General features: G+C 45.7%; 1 protein-coding gene and 1 pseudogene across 1 annotated transcript; both read left to right on the forward strand.

Annotated features, from left to right (window-relative positions):
• The window catches only part of LOC123998179, a 33,369-nt pseudogene extending 22,799 nt beyond the window's left edge, over positions 1–10,570 (forward strand).
• A 2,420-nt stretch (positions 10,571–12,990) lies between these two features.
• LOC123997914 (protein S100-A11-like) lies at positions 12,991–14,356 on the forward strand. The gene is made up of 3 exons (XM_046302639.1): positions 12,991–13,108; positions 13,404–13,534; positions 14,068–14,356. The coding sequence occupies exons 2-3, from the start codon at positions 13,406–13,408 to the stop codon at positions 14,200–14,202; spliced, it is 264 nt and encodes an 87-aa protein (XP_046158595.1). The 5' UTR covers positions 12,991–13,108; positions 13,404–13,405; the 3' UTR covers positions 14,203–14,356.
• The last annotated feature ends 202 nt before the right edge of the window (positions 14,357–14,558 follow it).

Genomic DNA, 14,558 nt, shown 5'->3' on the forward strand with positions numbered 1-14,558 from the left:
TCCTCGAAAGGTTCTACAGCTGCACCATCGACAAAATCCTGACTTGTTGCATCATTGCCTGGTACGGCAACTGCTTGGCCTCCAACCGCAAGGCATTACAGAGGGTAGTGCGTACGGCCCAGTACCTCACTGGGGCTAAGCTTCCTGCCATCCACAAACTCTATAGCATAGGAATGCCCTAAACATTGTGAAAGACTCCATCCACCCTAGTCATAGACTGTTCTCTCTGCTACCGCACGGCAAGCGGTACCGGAGTGCCAAGTCTAGGTCCATGAGGCTTCTAAACAGCTTCTTCTCCCAAGCCATAAGACTCCTGAGCATCTAATCAAATTGCTACCCAGACATTTTACTGCAGTCTTTAATTACTTGTTACTTTAATTTCTTATTTATATATTTATCTTTAAGCTGTATTGTTGGTTAGGGGCTCGTGTGTAAACATTTCACTGTTAAATTCGACCGCATTTGACTGATACAATTTGATTTGGAAGCGACTTACAGTCATGCGTTCATACATTTTACATATGGGTGGTCCCAGGAATGGAATCCACTATCCTGCCGTTACTAGTGCCATGCTCTACCTACTGAGCTACAGCACTCCAATTGATCTTTTGAATGTGAAAATTAATTGCCATGACTATGAACAACAAATGAGCACAGGAACAGATCTGTCAACCAGGCTAATGTTGTAATATGCTAACCCTGACTCTGTAGGTGTGGTCCTGGTCTGAGGCAGCTGTCTGTGACTTCTGAGGATCTGTCTGGTATGGACCTGGGGTTCTGGACTGGTACCGGTCAGATACAGGGTCTGATGATGGTCCTGACCAAGCTGGGGGGGGGGGGGGGGTGGAGGAACCTCACCTCTCCTCTCCTCTCTCATTCTCCATGACAACCACCTCACTGAGATCACCACTGATCAGGTCAATCTGTGTCACATCTGTTTAATGTCTATACCTCAACTAACTGAGATAAAATAACTTTGCTGACAAATGTATTTGACTTGAGATATTTGTGTGATGCTATATAAAATCAGTATGATGATCAGTATGATGTTTGTCATGATCATTCTCAGTTCTCCTGTATGCCCCTGCTGGAGCGTTTGGATCTGAGTGGGAACCATATCTCCTCCCTGGCCCACCGGGCTCTCCAGGGGATGCCGCTCCTCCGTCCTCGACCTCACACACAACAAAATCTCCCTGCTGGGAGAAGACTACTTTGAGGGTCTGCCTGCTCTAAAGGTCAGATCAGGATATTTGTGTTGATGTGGTAACTGCTATATGTTTGGAGGGGAAACAGATTTTGGTAATCAATTATTGATGATGTGACTGTAGGTTCTCCTCCTGGAAGGGAACAAGATCTCAGGGGGCATCGCTCATGGGGTGTTCCGTAGACAGCATCGACTCCAAGACCTCAGCCTGGGAGAGATAGACATTATCTACCAGCTCTACCTCAACATGCTGTTCCTGGGCTTCCCCACCAAGCTCCAGAACCTCCTCATCAACACAGGCCCAGGAACCTACCTCACCGTAGGCCATGTTCCCGCTCCTGAGTTCCCCATGGTCCTGGAACTCAGAGGGAAGATGATCCAGTCCTCTGACTATGAAAACAACATGTTCCCCATGGTCCTGGAACTCAGAGGGAAGATGATCCAGTCCTCTGACTATGAAAACAACATGTTCCCCATGGTCCTGGAACTCAGAGGGAAGATGATCCAGTCCTCTGACTGTGAAAACAACATGTTCCCCATGGTCCTGGAACTCAGAGGGAAGATGATCCAGTCCTCTGACTGTGAAAACAACATGTTCCCCATGGTCCTGGAACTCAGGGGGAAGATGATCCAGTCCTCTGACTGTGAAAACAACATGTTCCCCATGGTCCTGGAACTCAGAGGGAAGATGATCCAGTCCTCTGACTGTGAAAACAACATGTTCCCCATGGTCCTGGAACTCAGAGGGAAGATGATCCAGTCCTCTGACTGTGAAAACAACATGTTCCCCATGGTCCTGGAACTCAGAAGGAAGATGATCCAGTCCTCTGACTGTGAAAACAACATGTTCCCCATGGTCCGAGAGCTGAAGGTGGGCCAGGATGAGGAGTTACTCTGTGTTGTATCTCAATGTGATGTCTAGCAGTAATCTTCAACCATGGTCCTGGCAAAAGTAAAGGTGTGCAGGCTATTGCTCCATCCTCAGGTACTAACACACTTCCCACTGGGCAAAAAGTAATTGAATCAATATTCTTTCCACATCATTTCAAGCAACAACAATATATCTGGAATGACGATGAATCAAAGTGGAAAACTGATTGGATTTGCAAAAAGTCATCAACCTAAGAACATTTCGTATTTTCTTCACCAAACCTTTAACCTAAATCTAATGACGTGGTGACATTTGTTGTTGATTTCATGTTCAATTCACATTAGTTGACAACTCAACCAAATGATGTCTGTGCCCAGTGGGTTGGTTCACCTGATCAACTTATGTGAAGCTGTGGTTCCACAGGACCAGGATTGAAGAACACTGCTTTATAGCTAAGCAGCAGATCTTGTACAGGAAAATGAATCATACTGGTAGCTAGCCAGATAAGTTTCTGCTACCGCCAATGCATGTTAATGTCATGCCTCAACGACGTTGTGCTGAAGGACTTGGCTGCAGCAGACACTGATCTGGCTAGCTAACAGTAATTGTCCTGTAATCTTAGTATTACACATATTCTGAAAATAGGTGGGTGAGGGGACAACATTTGACTGCAGCAACCTTTTCCTGGCCCCCTACTTCCTCAACCTGGAGTCGTTTGAGTTCTCAGCCAACCCTGAGAAGTTTTCCACCCCCTACACCACCATCAACCAGCTACGAAAGCTGAAGAGGCTCAAACTGACCAACCTCAACTTCTCCACCCACACAGACCCCAGTGTTACCTACAGGAACCTGACGGAGCTCAGGAGCCTAGTGCTGATCAACTGTCGACTCAACTTCCTCACCAGGGTACTAACTAGCAATTGGTCCATCAATCAAATCATTCATTGATTGATCGTTTTTCCAACCGCTTTTAGTTTCATGCCTACTGATAATGACCCTTGTGTCTCTACCTTCACATTTCGAGTCCTTAGATCCTTCTAGTGATGGCATCATGTGTTACTGCCAATGCTGTCTTCCACATTACTGTAGCTCTCACTCTCAATTCAACTCAATTCAAAGGGCTTTTTTTGCCATGGGCAACATATGTTTACATTGCCAAAGCAAGTGAAATAGGTAATAAACAATAAAAATGAACAGTAAACATTACAATCACAAAAGTTTCAAAAAATAGAGACATTCCAAATGTCATTTAATGGCTATATACAGTGTTATAACGATGTGCAAATAGTTAAAGAACAAAAGGGGAAATAAATAAACATAAATATGGGTTGTACAACCCCTTTTCTTGTGGAAACAGTTCACAAATCTTGCTGCTGTGATGGCACACTGTGGGCAGTGTCTCCACTTGAGAACCAGGTCTGCCTATGGCGACGTCTCAATAGCAAGGCTATGCTCACTGAGTCTGTACATAGTCAAAGCTTTCCTTAATTTTGGTTCAGTCACAGTGGTCAAGTATTCTGCCACTGTGTACAGTCTGTTTAGGGCCAAATAGCATTCTAGTTTTTTGGTCAATTCTTTCCACTCTATCAAGTAATTATCTTTGTTTTCTGATGATTTGGTTGGGTATACTTGTGTTGCTGTCCTGGGGCTCTGTGGGGTGTGTTTGTGAACAGAGCCCCAGGACCAGCTTGCTTAGGGGACTCTTCTCTGGGTTCATTTCTCTGTAGGTGATGGCTTTGTTATGGAAGGTTTGGGAATCACTTCCTTTTAGGTGGTTGTAGAATTTAACGTCTCTTTTCTGGATTTTAACCATTAGTGGGTATCGGCCTATTTCTGCTCTGCATGCATTATTTGGTGTTTTACGTTGTACACAGAGGATGTTTTTGCAGAATCTCAATTTGGTGTTTGTCCCATTTTGTGAATTCTTGGACCCCAGACTTCACAACCATAAAGGGCAATGGGTTCTATAACTGATTCAAGTATTTTAAAGCCAGTTCATAATTGGGATGTCAAATTTAATATCCCTTTTGATGGCGTAGAAAGCGCTTCTTGCCTTGTCTCACAGGTCGCTCACAGCTTTTTGGAAGTGACATGTGGTGCTGATGTTTAGGCCGAGGTATGTATAGTTTTCTTGTGTGCTCTATGGCAACAGTGTCTAGATGGAATTTGTTTTTGTGGTCCTGGCAACTGGACCTTTTTTGGAACACCATTATTTTGGTCTTACTGAGATTTACTGTCAGGGCCCAGGTCTGGCAGAATATGTGCAGAAGATCTAGGTGCTGCTGTAGGCCCTCCATGGTTGGGGACAGAAGCACCAGATCATCAGCAAACAGTAAACATTTGAGTTAAGATCTCTCTTTCTCATTACTGTATCTCTATCTCCCTCGGTCTTTCTCTCCCTCTCTCTCCTTCTCATTACTGTGTCTCTCTCTTTCTCGCCTTCTCTTTCTTTCTTTCCCTCTCTCCAGTCCATGTTTACAGACCTGGTGTCTCTACGTTTTTTTTTAGGCTGTACAGTGAGAGCCCTCTGATCCTGTTGGAGGGGGTCTTCATTCCCCTGCTGTCTCTCTCCACGCTGGTCTTTGACCAGGTCAACTTCCGCTGTGACTGCTCCAATGGCTGGCTTCTGGACTGGGCTGACAACTCTCGCAAAACACAGGTAGAACAAGTCCGGTCCAACTAAAGCTGTGATCTGCTGATAACATATTGATTATTGTTGATCAATAACAGGTAACAAACAGGTTTTTACCAGGTATTGTGTATTTATGTTTGATGATTTCTGGTCTTTAACGGGTGCTGTGAACAGCAAATTATATTGATTAGAATCATTCAACAACAATTGATAGAGTGTTGATAATTGACTGAGGTGGTGTTGACTAGGGTTGATACAGTATATTGATTACAGATGATTAATGATTGATTGGTTATGGACTCAGGTGGTGCTCCTGCAGCGACAGCAGTGCATCTGGCACTACCAACGACTCAACTTCCTGTCCACCATGGAGCGCCTCTGCCAGACCGAAGACGACTTCCTGTCCTACGTCTCCACAACGGCCACTGTGTGCACCCTCCTGTGCTTGGCGCTAGGATACCGCTTCCTCCGCTGGCCCTGTGTTGTTCTATTCTTTCGTCTGAGAGGATGGGTGGAGCGACGTGTGGGGAGGAGGAGGTGGTGGTGGAGGAGGAAGAGGAGGATGGGTGGAGCGACGTGTGGGGAGGAGGAAGAGGAGGATGGGGGAACAGTGGGAGAAGCTGATAGAGGAGGTGAGGTATGATGAGTTTGTGTCGCTCAGCAGTCGTGACATGGCGTGGGTACTGGGAGAGATGGCCCCGATGCTAGAGGAGGAGGGGGAGCCACGACTATGACTGTCTGCACCACTGAGACTTTAGTACTTCCGGCGCCGACTGAGATGGCCGCCTCGCTTCGCGTTCCTAGGAAACTATGCAGTTTTTTGTTTTTTTACGTGTTATTTCTTACATTAGTACACCAGGTCATCTTAGGTTTCATTACATACAGTCGAGAAGAACTACTGAATATAAGATCAGCGTCAACTCACCATCAGTACGACCAAGAATATGTTTTCCGCGACGCGGATCCTGTGTTCTGCCTTACAAACAGGACAACGGAATGGATCGCATGCAGCGACCCAAAAAAACGACTCCGAAAAAGAGGGAAACGAGGCGGTGTTCTGGTCAGACTCCGAAAAAGGGCACATCGCGCACCACTTCCAAGCATTCTTCTTGCCAATGTCCAGTCTCTCGACAACAAGGTTGACGGAATCCGAGCAAGGGTGGCATTCCAGAGGGACATCAGAGACTGCAACGTTCTCTGCTTCACGGAAACATGGCTTACTGGGAAGACGCTATCCAGGGCGGTGCAGCCAACGGGTTTCTCCACGCATCGCTCCGACAGAAACATACATCTCTCTGGTAAGAAGAGTGGCGGGGGCGTATGCCTCATGACTAACGGGACATGGTGTGATGAAGGAAACATACAGGAACTCAAATCCTTCTGTTCACCTGATTTAGAATTCCTCTCAAATGTAAGACCGCATTATCTTCCAAGAGAATTCTCTTCGATTATAATCACAGCCGTATATATCCCCCCCCCAAGCAGACACATCGATGGCTCTGAACAAACTTTATTTAACTCTTTGCAAACTGGAAACCATTTATCCGGAGGCTGCATTCATTGTAGCTGGGGATTTTAACAAAACTAATCTGAAAACAAGACTCCCTAAATTTTATCAGCATATCGATTGCGCAACCAGGGGTGGTAAAACCTTGGATCATTGTTACTCTAACTTCCACGACGCATATAAGGCCCTGCCCCGCCCCCCTTTCGGGAAAGCTGACCACGACTCCATTTTGCTGATCCCTGCCTACAGGCAGAAGCTAAAACAAGAGGCCCCCACGCTGAGGTCTGTCCAACGCTGGTTAGACCAAGCTGACTCTACACTCCAAGACTGCTTCCATCACGTGGACTGGGACATGTTTCGTATTGCGTCAGATGGAAATATTGACGAATACGCTGATTCAGTGTGCGAGTTTATTAGAACGTGCGTCGAAGATGTCGTTCCCATAGCAACGATAAAAACATTCCCAAACCAGAAACTGTGGATTGATGGCAGCATTCGCGTGAAACTGAAAGTGCGAACCACTGCTTTTAATTAGGGCAAGGTGTCTGGTAACATGTCAGAATATAAACAATGCAGCTATTCCCTCGGCAAGGCTATTAAACAAGCTAAGCGTCAGTACAGAGACAAAGTGGAATCTCAATTCAATGGCTCAGACACAAGAGGCATGTGGCAGGGTCTACAGTCAATCACGGACTACAAGAAGAAACCCAGCCCAGTCACGGACCAGGATGTCTTGCTCCCAGGCAGACTAAATAACTTTTTTGCCCGCTTTGAGGACAATACAGTGCCACTGACACGGCCTGCAACGAAAACATGCGGTCTCTCCTTCACTGCAGCCGAGGTCTGTAGCTCAGTTGGTAGAGCATGGCGCTTGTAACGCCAGGGTAGTGGGTTCGATCCCCGGGACCACCCATACGTAGAATGTATGCACACATGACTGTAAGTCGCTTTGGATAAAAGCGTCTGCTAAATGGCATATATTATTATTATTATTATTATTAAATTTAAACGTGTTAACCCTCGCAAGGCTGCAGGCCCAGACGGCATCCCCAGCCGCGCCCTCAGAGCATGCACAGACCAGCTGGCCGGTGTGTTTACGGACATATTCAATCAATCCCTATACCAGTCTGCTGTTCCCACATGCTTCAAGAGGGCCACCATTGTTCCTGTTCCCAAGAAAGCTAAGGTAACTGAGCTAAATGACTACCGCCCCCGTAGCACTCACTTCCGTCATCATGAAGTGCTTTGAGAGACTAGTCAAGGACCATATCACCTCCACCCTACCTGACACCCTAGACCCACTCCAATTTGCTACTGCCCAAATAGGTCCACAGACGATGCAATCTCAACCACACTGCACACTGCCCTAACCCACCTGGACAAGAGGAATACCTATGTGAGAATGCTGTTCATTGACTACAGCTCGGCATTCAACACCATAGTACCCTCCAAGCTCGTCATCAAGCTCGAGACCCTGGGTCTCGACCCCGCCCTGTGCAACTGGGTACTGGACTTCCTGACGGGCCGCCCCCAGGTGGTGAGGGTAGGCAACAACATCTCCTCCCCGCTGATCCTCAACACGGGGGCCCCACAAGGGTGCGTTCTGAGCCCTCTCCTGTACTCCCTGTTCGTGTTCACCCACGACTGCCACGCACGCCTCCAACTCAATCATCAAGTTTGCGGATGACACAACAGTGGTAGGCTTGATTACCAACAACGACGAGACGGCCTACAGGGAGGAGGTGAGGGCCCTCGGAGTGTGGTGTCAGGAAAATAACCTCACACTCAACGTCAACAAAACTAAGGAGATGATTGTGGACTTCACGAAACAGCAGAGGGAACACCCCCCTATCCACATCGATGGAACAGTAGTGGAGAGGGTAGCAAGTTTTAAGTTCCTCGGCATACACATCACAGACAAACTGAATTGGTCCACTCACACAGACAAACTGAATTGGTCCACTCACACAGACAAACTGAATTGGTCCACTCACACTGACAGCGTCGTGAAGAAGGCGCAGCAGCGCCTCTTCAACCTCAGGAGGCTGAAGAAATTCGGCTTGTCACCAAAAGCACTCACAAACTTCTACAGATGCACAATCGAGAGCATCCTGGCGGGCTGTATCACCGCCTGGTACGGCAACTGCTCCGCTCTCAACCGTAAGGCTCTCCAGAGGGTAGTGAGGACTGCACAACGCATCACCGGGGGCAAACTACCTGCCCTCCAGGACACCTACACCACCCGATGTTACAGGAAGGCCATAAAGATCATCAAGGACATCAACCACCCGAACCACTGCCTGTTCACCCCGCTATCATCCAGAAGGCGAGGTCAGTACAGGTGCATCAAAGCTGGGACTGAGAGACTGAAAAACAGCTTCTATCTCAAGGCCATCAGACTGTTAAACAGCCACCACTAACATTGAGTGGCTGCTGCCAACACACTGTCATTGACACTGACCCAACTCCAGCCACTTTAATAATAGGAATTGATGGGAAATGATGTAAATATATCACTAGCCACTTTAAACAATGCTACCTTATATAATGTTACTTACCCTACATTATTCATCTCATATGCATATGTATATACTGTACTCTACATCATCGACTGCATCCTTATGTAATACATGTATCACTAGCCACTTTAACTATGCCACTTTGTTTACTTTGTCTACACACTCATCTCATATGTATATACTGTACTCGATACCATCTACTGTATGCTGCTCTGTACCATCACTCATTCATATATCCTTATGTACATATTCCTTATCCCCTTACACTGTGTATAAGACAGTAGTTTTGGAATTGTTAGTTAGATTGCTTGTTGGTTATCACTGCATTGTCGGAACTAGAAGCACAAGCATTTCGCTACACTCGCATTAACATCTGCTAACCATGTGTATGTGACAAATAAAATTTGATTTGATTTTGATTTGATTTTATTTGAGGTGTGTGTGTGTGTGTGTGTGTGTGTGTGTGTGTGTGTGTGTGTGTGTGTGTGTGTGTGTGTGTGTGTGTGTGTGTGTGTGTGTGTGTGTGTGTGTGTGTGTGTGTGTGTGTGCGGGCGAGTGCGTGCTTCAACATGCAAGTGTGTGTGTGTGTGTGAGAATGGAGAATATGTGCTATAATAGTACAACCACAAATACATTAGATTAGATTTATAAACAGCACCCAGCACCCAGGTAGGGAAGGGCATCGTGGATAACATCGCCTACTGCAGCAGGAGGACGGTGTGTGTGTTGACCAGACGCTACCTGAGGAGTGACTGGTGTGGCCTGGAGATGAGAGTGGCCACACACCGCCTGTTGTCTGAGCGCAGCCACAGACTCATCCTCCTCTTCCTAGAACACATCTCCCCCTTCGAGCTGTCCGCCTTCCACAGGTATCACACCAACTCATCTCTTGAATGGACTGAACTTAGAATGGAATACATTGTATATGAAAAGTAGTGATATGAACAGTAGTGATATGATGTACTGGGTATTTGTGTTGCAGACTTGCTAAGCTGGCCAGAACCCGGACCTACCTGGACTGGCCCCAGGATGAGGACGAGAGGGTAACGTTCTGGGAGCGTTTACGCCGAAACATCGCAGAGAGAGACGCAGACCAACTGGTGAGAGAAGGGGTCAGATCAGATATCGCAGAGAGAGACGCAGACCAACTGGTGAGAAAAGGGGTCAGATCAGACATCGCAGAGAGAGACGCAGACCAACTGGTGAGAGAAGGGGTCAGATCAGACATCGCAGAGAGAGACTCAGACCAACTGGTGAGAGAAGGGGTCAGATCAGACATCGCAGAGAGAGACGCAGACCAACTGGTGAGAGAAGGGGTCAGATCAGACATCGCAGAGAGAGACGCAGACCAACTGGTGAGAAGGGGTCAGATCAGACATCGCAGAGAGAGACGCAGACCAACTGGTGAGAGAAGGGGTCAGATCAGACATCGCAGAGAGAGACGCAGACCAACTGGTGAGAGAAGGGGTCAGATCAGACATCGCAGAGAGAGACGCAGACCAACTGGTGAGAGAAGGGGTCAGATCAGACATCGCAGAGAGAGACGCAGACCAACTGGTGAGAGAAGGGGTCAGATCAGACATCGCAGAGAGAGACGCAGACCAACTGGTGAGAGAAGGGGTCAGATCAGACATCGCACCATTTCTCCTGCTGTTCTCATGAAAGTCATCTACCTGAAGTGTAACTACTCCACTGTAATGAGTAACTTTGTAACTCAGTTACACAGAAGGTCAACCTGACCCTAGCACTGTTACAGTATATAACATACTGTATGTGTTTTCAAATGTCCTTTCATTCTACGTTCATTTTGCAGCATGATCCTCCGGAAGCATCCTGAAGTCATCTGCATGTTCCATGTGATGTTCTATGTTTAGAGAGAGAGTTCGCTACTGATCTCCGATTAGGGTGCCGTCAAAGGACTCCTTTCTGGACTTTGTTTTTGCATAATATTTTGACATTGATTTCTTTGCCTTCCATTTATCAGACGCTCTTATCCAGAGCGACTTACAGGGTTAAGTGCCTTGCTCAAGGGCACGTCGGCTTATGTTTCACTTAGTCGGCCCAATGCTCTTAAACGCTAGGCTTTATTTCCTTTCTTTCATTCATTCACTGATTGTTCAATTAACTGTTCTTGGATCTGTGCTGTGTATATTTTAGCACAAAGGCAACATTAATATGCTAAACATTCTCCCATGGAAACAACACATTTCAATTGGTTAGATATTGTTTCCTGTATATGACCATTTGTTTTAATACATGTTGCTGTCACGCCCTGACCTTAGTTATCTATGTTTTCTTCATTATTTAGGTTTTGTGTTTAGGGTTTTTGTAAGTCTATGCATATGTAGGTTTATGGTGGCCTGAATTTGTTCCCAATCAGAGGCAGCTGTTTATCGTTGTCTCTGATTGGGGACCATATTTAGGTAGCCATGTTCCCTTGGACATTTGTGGGTTCTTATTCTATGTTTAGTTGCCTGTCTGCACTATTCCTATTAGCTTCACGTTTTGTTTGTTCAGTGTTGCATTTCTTTAATAAATGAAGAATGTACACTTACCACGCTGCGCCTTGGTCTCCTCCTTGCAACGAACTTGACAGTTGCACTCTGTAACTCATTGATACAATGTGATTTTACAGTAGCTTTATAGTGCAACACTCCTCCCATCTAAAGCAGAGACCCACATAGTATAGCTGCTTTCTCAGCTATACTGACTAAAATGTGTGTGTGTGTGTGTGTGTGTGTGTGTGTGTGTGCATGCTTGCAAGAGTCCTTGTCTGTGTGTGTTTGAAAGTGGTGTATGCTGTCTACCTGCCCTCTCCTCAGTAAGTCCCAGGGCCTGTTGGTTCTAACCCCCTGCAGCAGAAGGACAGTGTCTTGTCATCACTAGAGATCCATTGCTACAGGCTGAGAGATGAGGGTTAATAAGCCATCCTGGTCTGTGTGAGAGCTGCTGACTAATCATGCTGATGATGCATTTCTACAGTGTTGCGTGAATAAATGGGGACGTGTCTTTTTAAGATTTGGAATAGTCTAAACCTTCAGGCAAAGCCCCGTGTGTGTGTGTGTGTGTGTGTGTGTGGTGTGTGTGTGTGTGTGTTTCATTGTCAAATCCAAAGATAATAGAGTCGTATTGGACGTGTGTTTTTGTAGTTATATCCTCATCGCTGTGTTTGCTCAATTATTAAATGGACATTCAACTGCAATGGAATGAAACTGCATTTCCTGTGAGTGTGTGAGCATGAATGTATACGTGCATGATGTCACATCAAACCCCTCACTCAGTGGAGTTGGATTCAGACTCCTGTGTCTCATTACATTTACATTTAAGTCATTTAGCAGACGCTCTTATCCAGAGCGACTTAGTTGTGAGGTTAATGTCAGATATAGCTGGACTAGGAGAGGAGATGTCATTCATGCTAGAGGGTGGGAATAATCTGCTACCCTTTGACTCTGGTCAGAATGAGAGACTCGCGTAACTACACTCACAATAAAACTGACTTTATAACACTGATGATAGATTTGAATCAAGACAGGCTCAAATCAATAGAATATTCTAAATGCAAGTCAAAGGGCGAAACATGTAATACACAATCCCTCATTTCTGCTGCTGATGAAGTTGATTTGTCCTGCCCAAAGCTAAGTAAACCAAAAGAGCTGTCCTGAGAGGTTTTAGTATAAGCATAGTGACTTAACATTCATATGGCAGCCAGACAGGAAACCTGAGTGTTGCATCAGCTGATATTTCATCAATGAGATCATCACTCTACGTTAATATGGTGGTCTATTTAGTCCACCAGGTTCTGCACACACTTCCATGATGGCTGCCACACACAAGCTATGCGCTGGTGTTATTGCTGTAACGTCTGTTTTCTGCTTACCCACCAGCCACCACAGCCTCCACCTGTTAGGTTCTGTGTTTCCTTCCTGCAGGGTGATTGGTATAGCACACCTTGCTCTCTGCCTGTAATTAGTATTAGCTTAACATTATGCTCTAGCAGTGAGCTACCATGAAGGAGCAGAGCCTAACACCTAGACTAACGTATTGTAATCTTTAATAATAAATGGTTAAATGAAGACGTGTGGTTTCCTGTCTGAAGGTGAGGGCTTTTCAGTGTTGTATAAATCCTATAATCACGTCATGGAAAGAAACCAGTGGTCCAGTGTGGGGTAATTTAGCTTACACTATTACAGACACCTTAACCTTGAAGTGGACAGAATGGACAACATGACATGAGAAACATTTACAAGAGCTGGGAGGGGGGCTTGATTTTAGGAAGAGGAGGTGAGTATAAGAGTGAGAAAGAGAGAGAGAAACTTACCTTCAGACGTACCACCTCAACACACTCACCACCTCAGCCACCGGCAGCAGTGTCCAGGTGAGTTAATCATTCTAATCTACCTCCATATTTCTCTATAAGTTGAATATACATCTTTTATCTCCCTCTCTGTTTAATGTTTCTATCTCCTGTCCTCCCGTCTCTTTCTCTCCTCCTCTGTAACACTTGCTGTTTTTTCTCAATGCCGTCGTTGACCTGACTTGGTCTGTAGTATTGTATCTACGTATTTATGATTTTTTCAGTTCAATAACCTCTCCTCTGTGTCTGTATTGTATTCTGTTTAGTCCCATTAGAACACTACCTCTTCTCCATTCTTCCTCTCCCTCTCTGTCAGTGATGGAGTCAGCCATTGGTGTACTCGTGTCCCAGTTCAAGGCGTTTGCTGGAAGTGATGGATCCTCAGACACACTGAGCAGAGATGAGTTCCAGAGCCTGGTCAAAACACAACTCCCCAACTTCGTTAAGGTAATTACATGTTATTTATACTGTGGTAACGTTTGAGTAATACTATAATAACCAGTGATCACAGGCTTTTATTCCAGTCCAGCTGTAATACAACTGTTTCAGCTTGATGATTAGTGCTGGGCTGTAACAAAAGCGTCCCCCCTTTAGCTCTCTAGGAGCAGGGTTGGTGAGCCACAACATCAGTTTGTGGTCCACTTCATTTCCTCTAGATGGGGACATAGACTGCACAGATGCCTCTCGTCCTTCCAACCTCTGCCTCCTGTGGTATATCAGTATGTTAAAATAGACATTTGCATTTGTGCTTGTAAAGTGCTGTACCGCCATCCTTTCTAGAATGGCCAGATAGTGACACCCATCAAATAGCTTCATTTCCTTGTTCCCTTCTCATGACCACAGATGGTAGAAAGGTTTCTTCTCATCACATGGCTTTTCTGACAAGCACAATCAGATCAGTCAGTGTGGTTCTGAATCTGAGAAGAGGAAAGGAAGCGTCTTAACTAGTGATTCTGACGGCCCTTATTGCCCCCCTGTAGAACGCTGATGACCCAGCTGTCATCGACCGACTTATGGACTCAATTGACGAGAACAACGACGGAGAGCTCACCTTCCTGGAGTTCTGGCAGCTGATTGGACGACTAGCAAATCAACACGGCGGCTTTATCCAATAGGATGTCTCCATGTCTTGTTCTGTTACTACCATATGATTACAATGATAAGTTATTCTAGTGGTATGGTTATCCCCAGGTTGTGTTTCTAAATTGTCAAGTGTTTGCTAAAGCTATGGAGGATTGGTCCAGCAAAATAAAACATGGATGAATCATACAACTATAGTATCTATGACTACCTGACCTCCCTCCCTCTCTGTCTTTCTTTCTTTCTCTCTCTCTCCCTTTGTCGCTGCCAGAATTCCCTCCTTGTTTTGAAAGTATAATTATATCTCGCCAAACTAAAACTAATACTGCATACACACACACAGAGAGCAGTGATGGTATCGGACTGTGTCTGTATAAATTTAGAATCTTGG

The sequence above is a fragment of the Oncorhynchus gorbuscha genome, linkage group LG15 (genome assembly GCF_021184085.1).
Source record: "Oncorhynchus gorbuscha isolate QuinsamMale2020 ecotype Even-year linkage group LG15, OgorEven_v1.0, whole genome shotgun sequence".
Lineage (NCBI taxonomy): Eukaryota > Metazoa > Chordata > Actinopteri > Salmoniformes > Salmonidae > Oncorhynchus > Oncorhynchus gorbuscha.

Excerpts from the sequence above, each read along its gene's own strand:
- LOC123997914 (XM_046302639.1), top strand. The coding sequence starts at position 13,406 with ATGGAGTCAGCCATTGGTGTACTCGTGTCCCAGTTCAAGGCGTTTGCT. Across the intron at positions 13,535-14,067 it reads AACTCCCCAACTTCGTTAAG|AACGCTGATGACCCAGCTGT; the intron begins GTAATTACATGT and ends GCCCCCCTGTAG.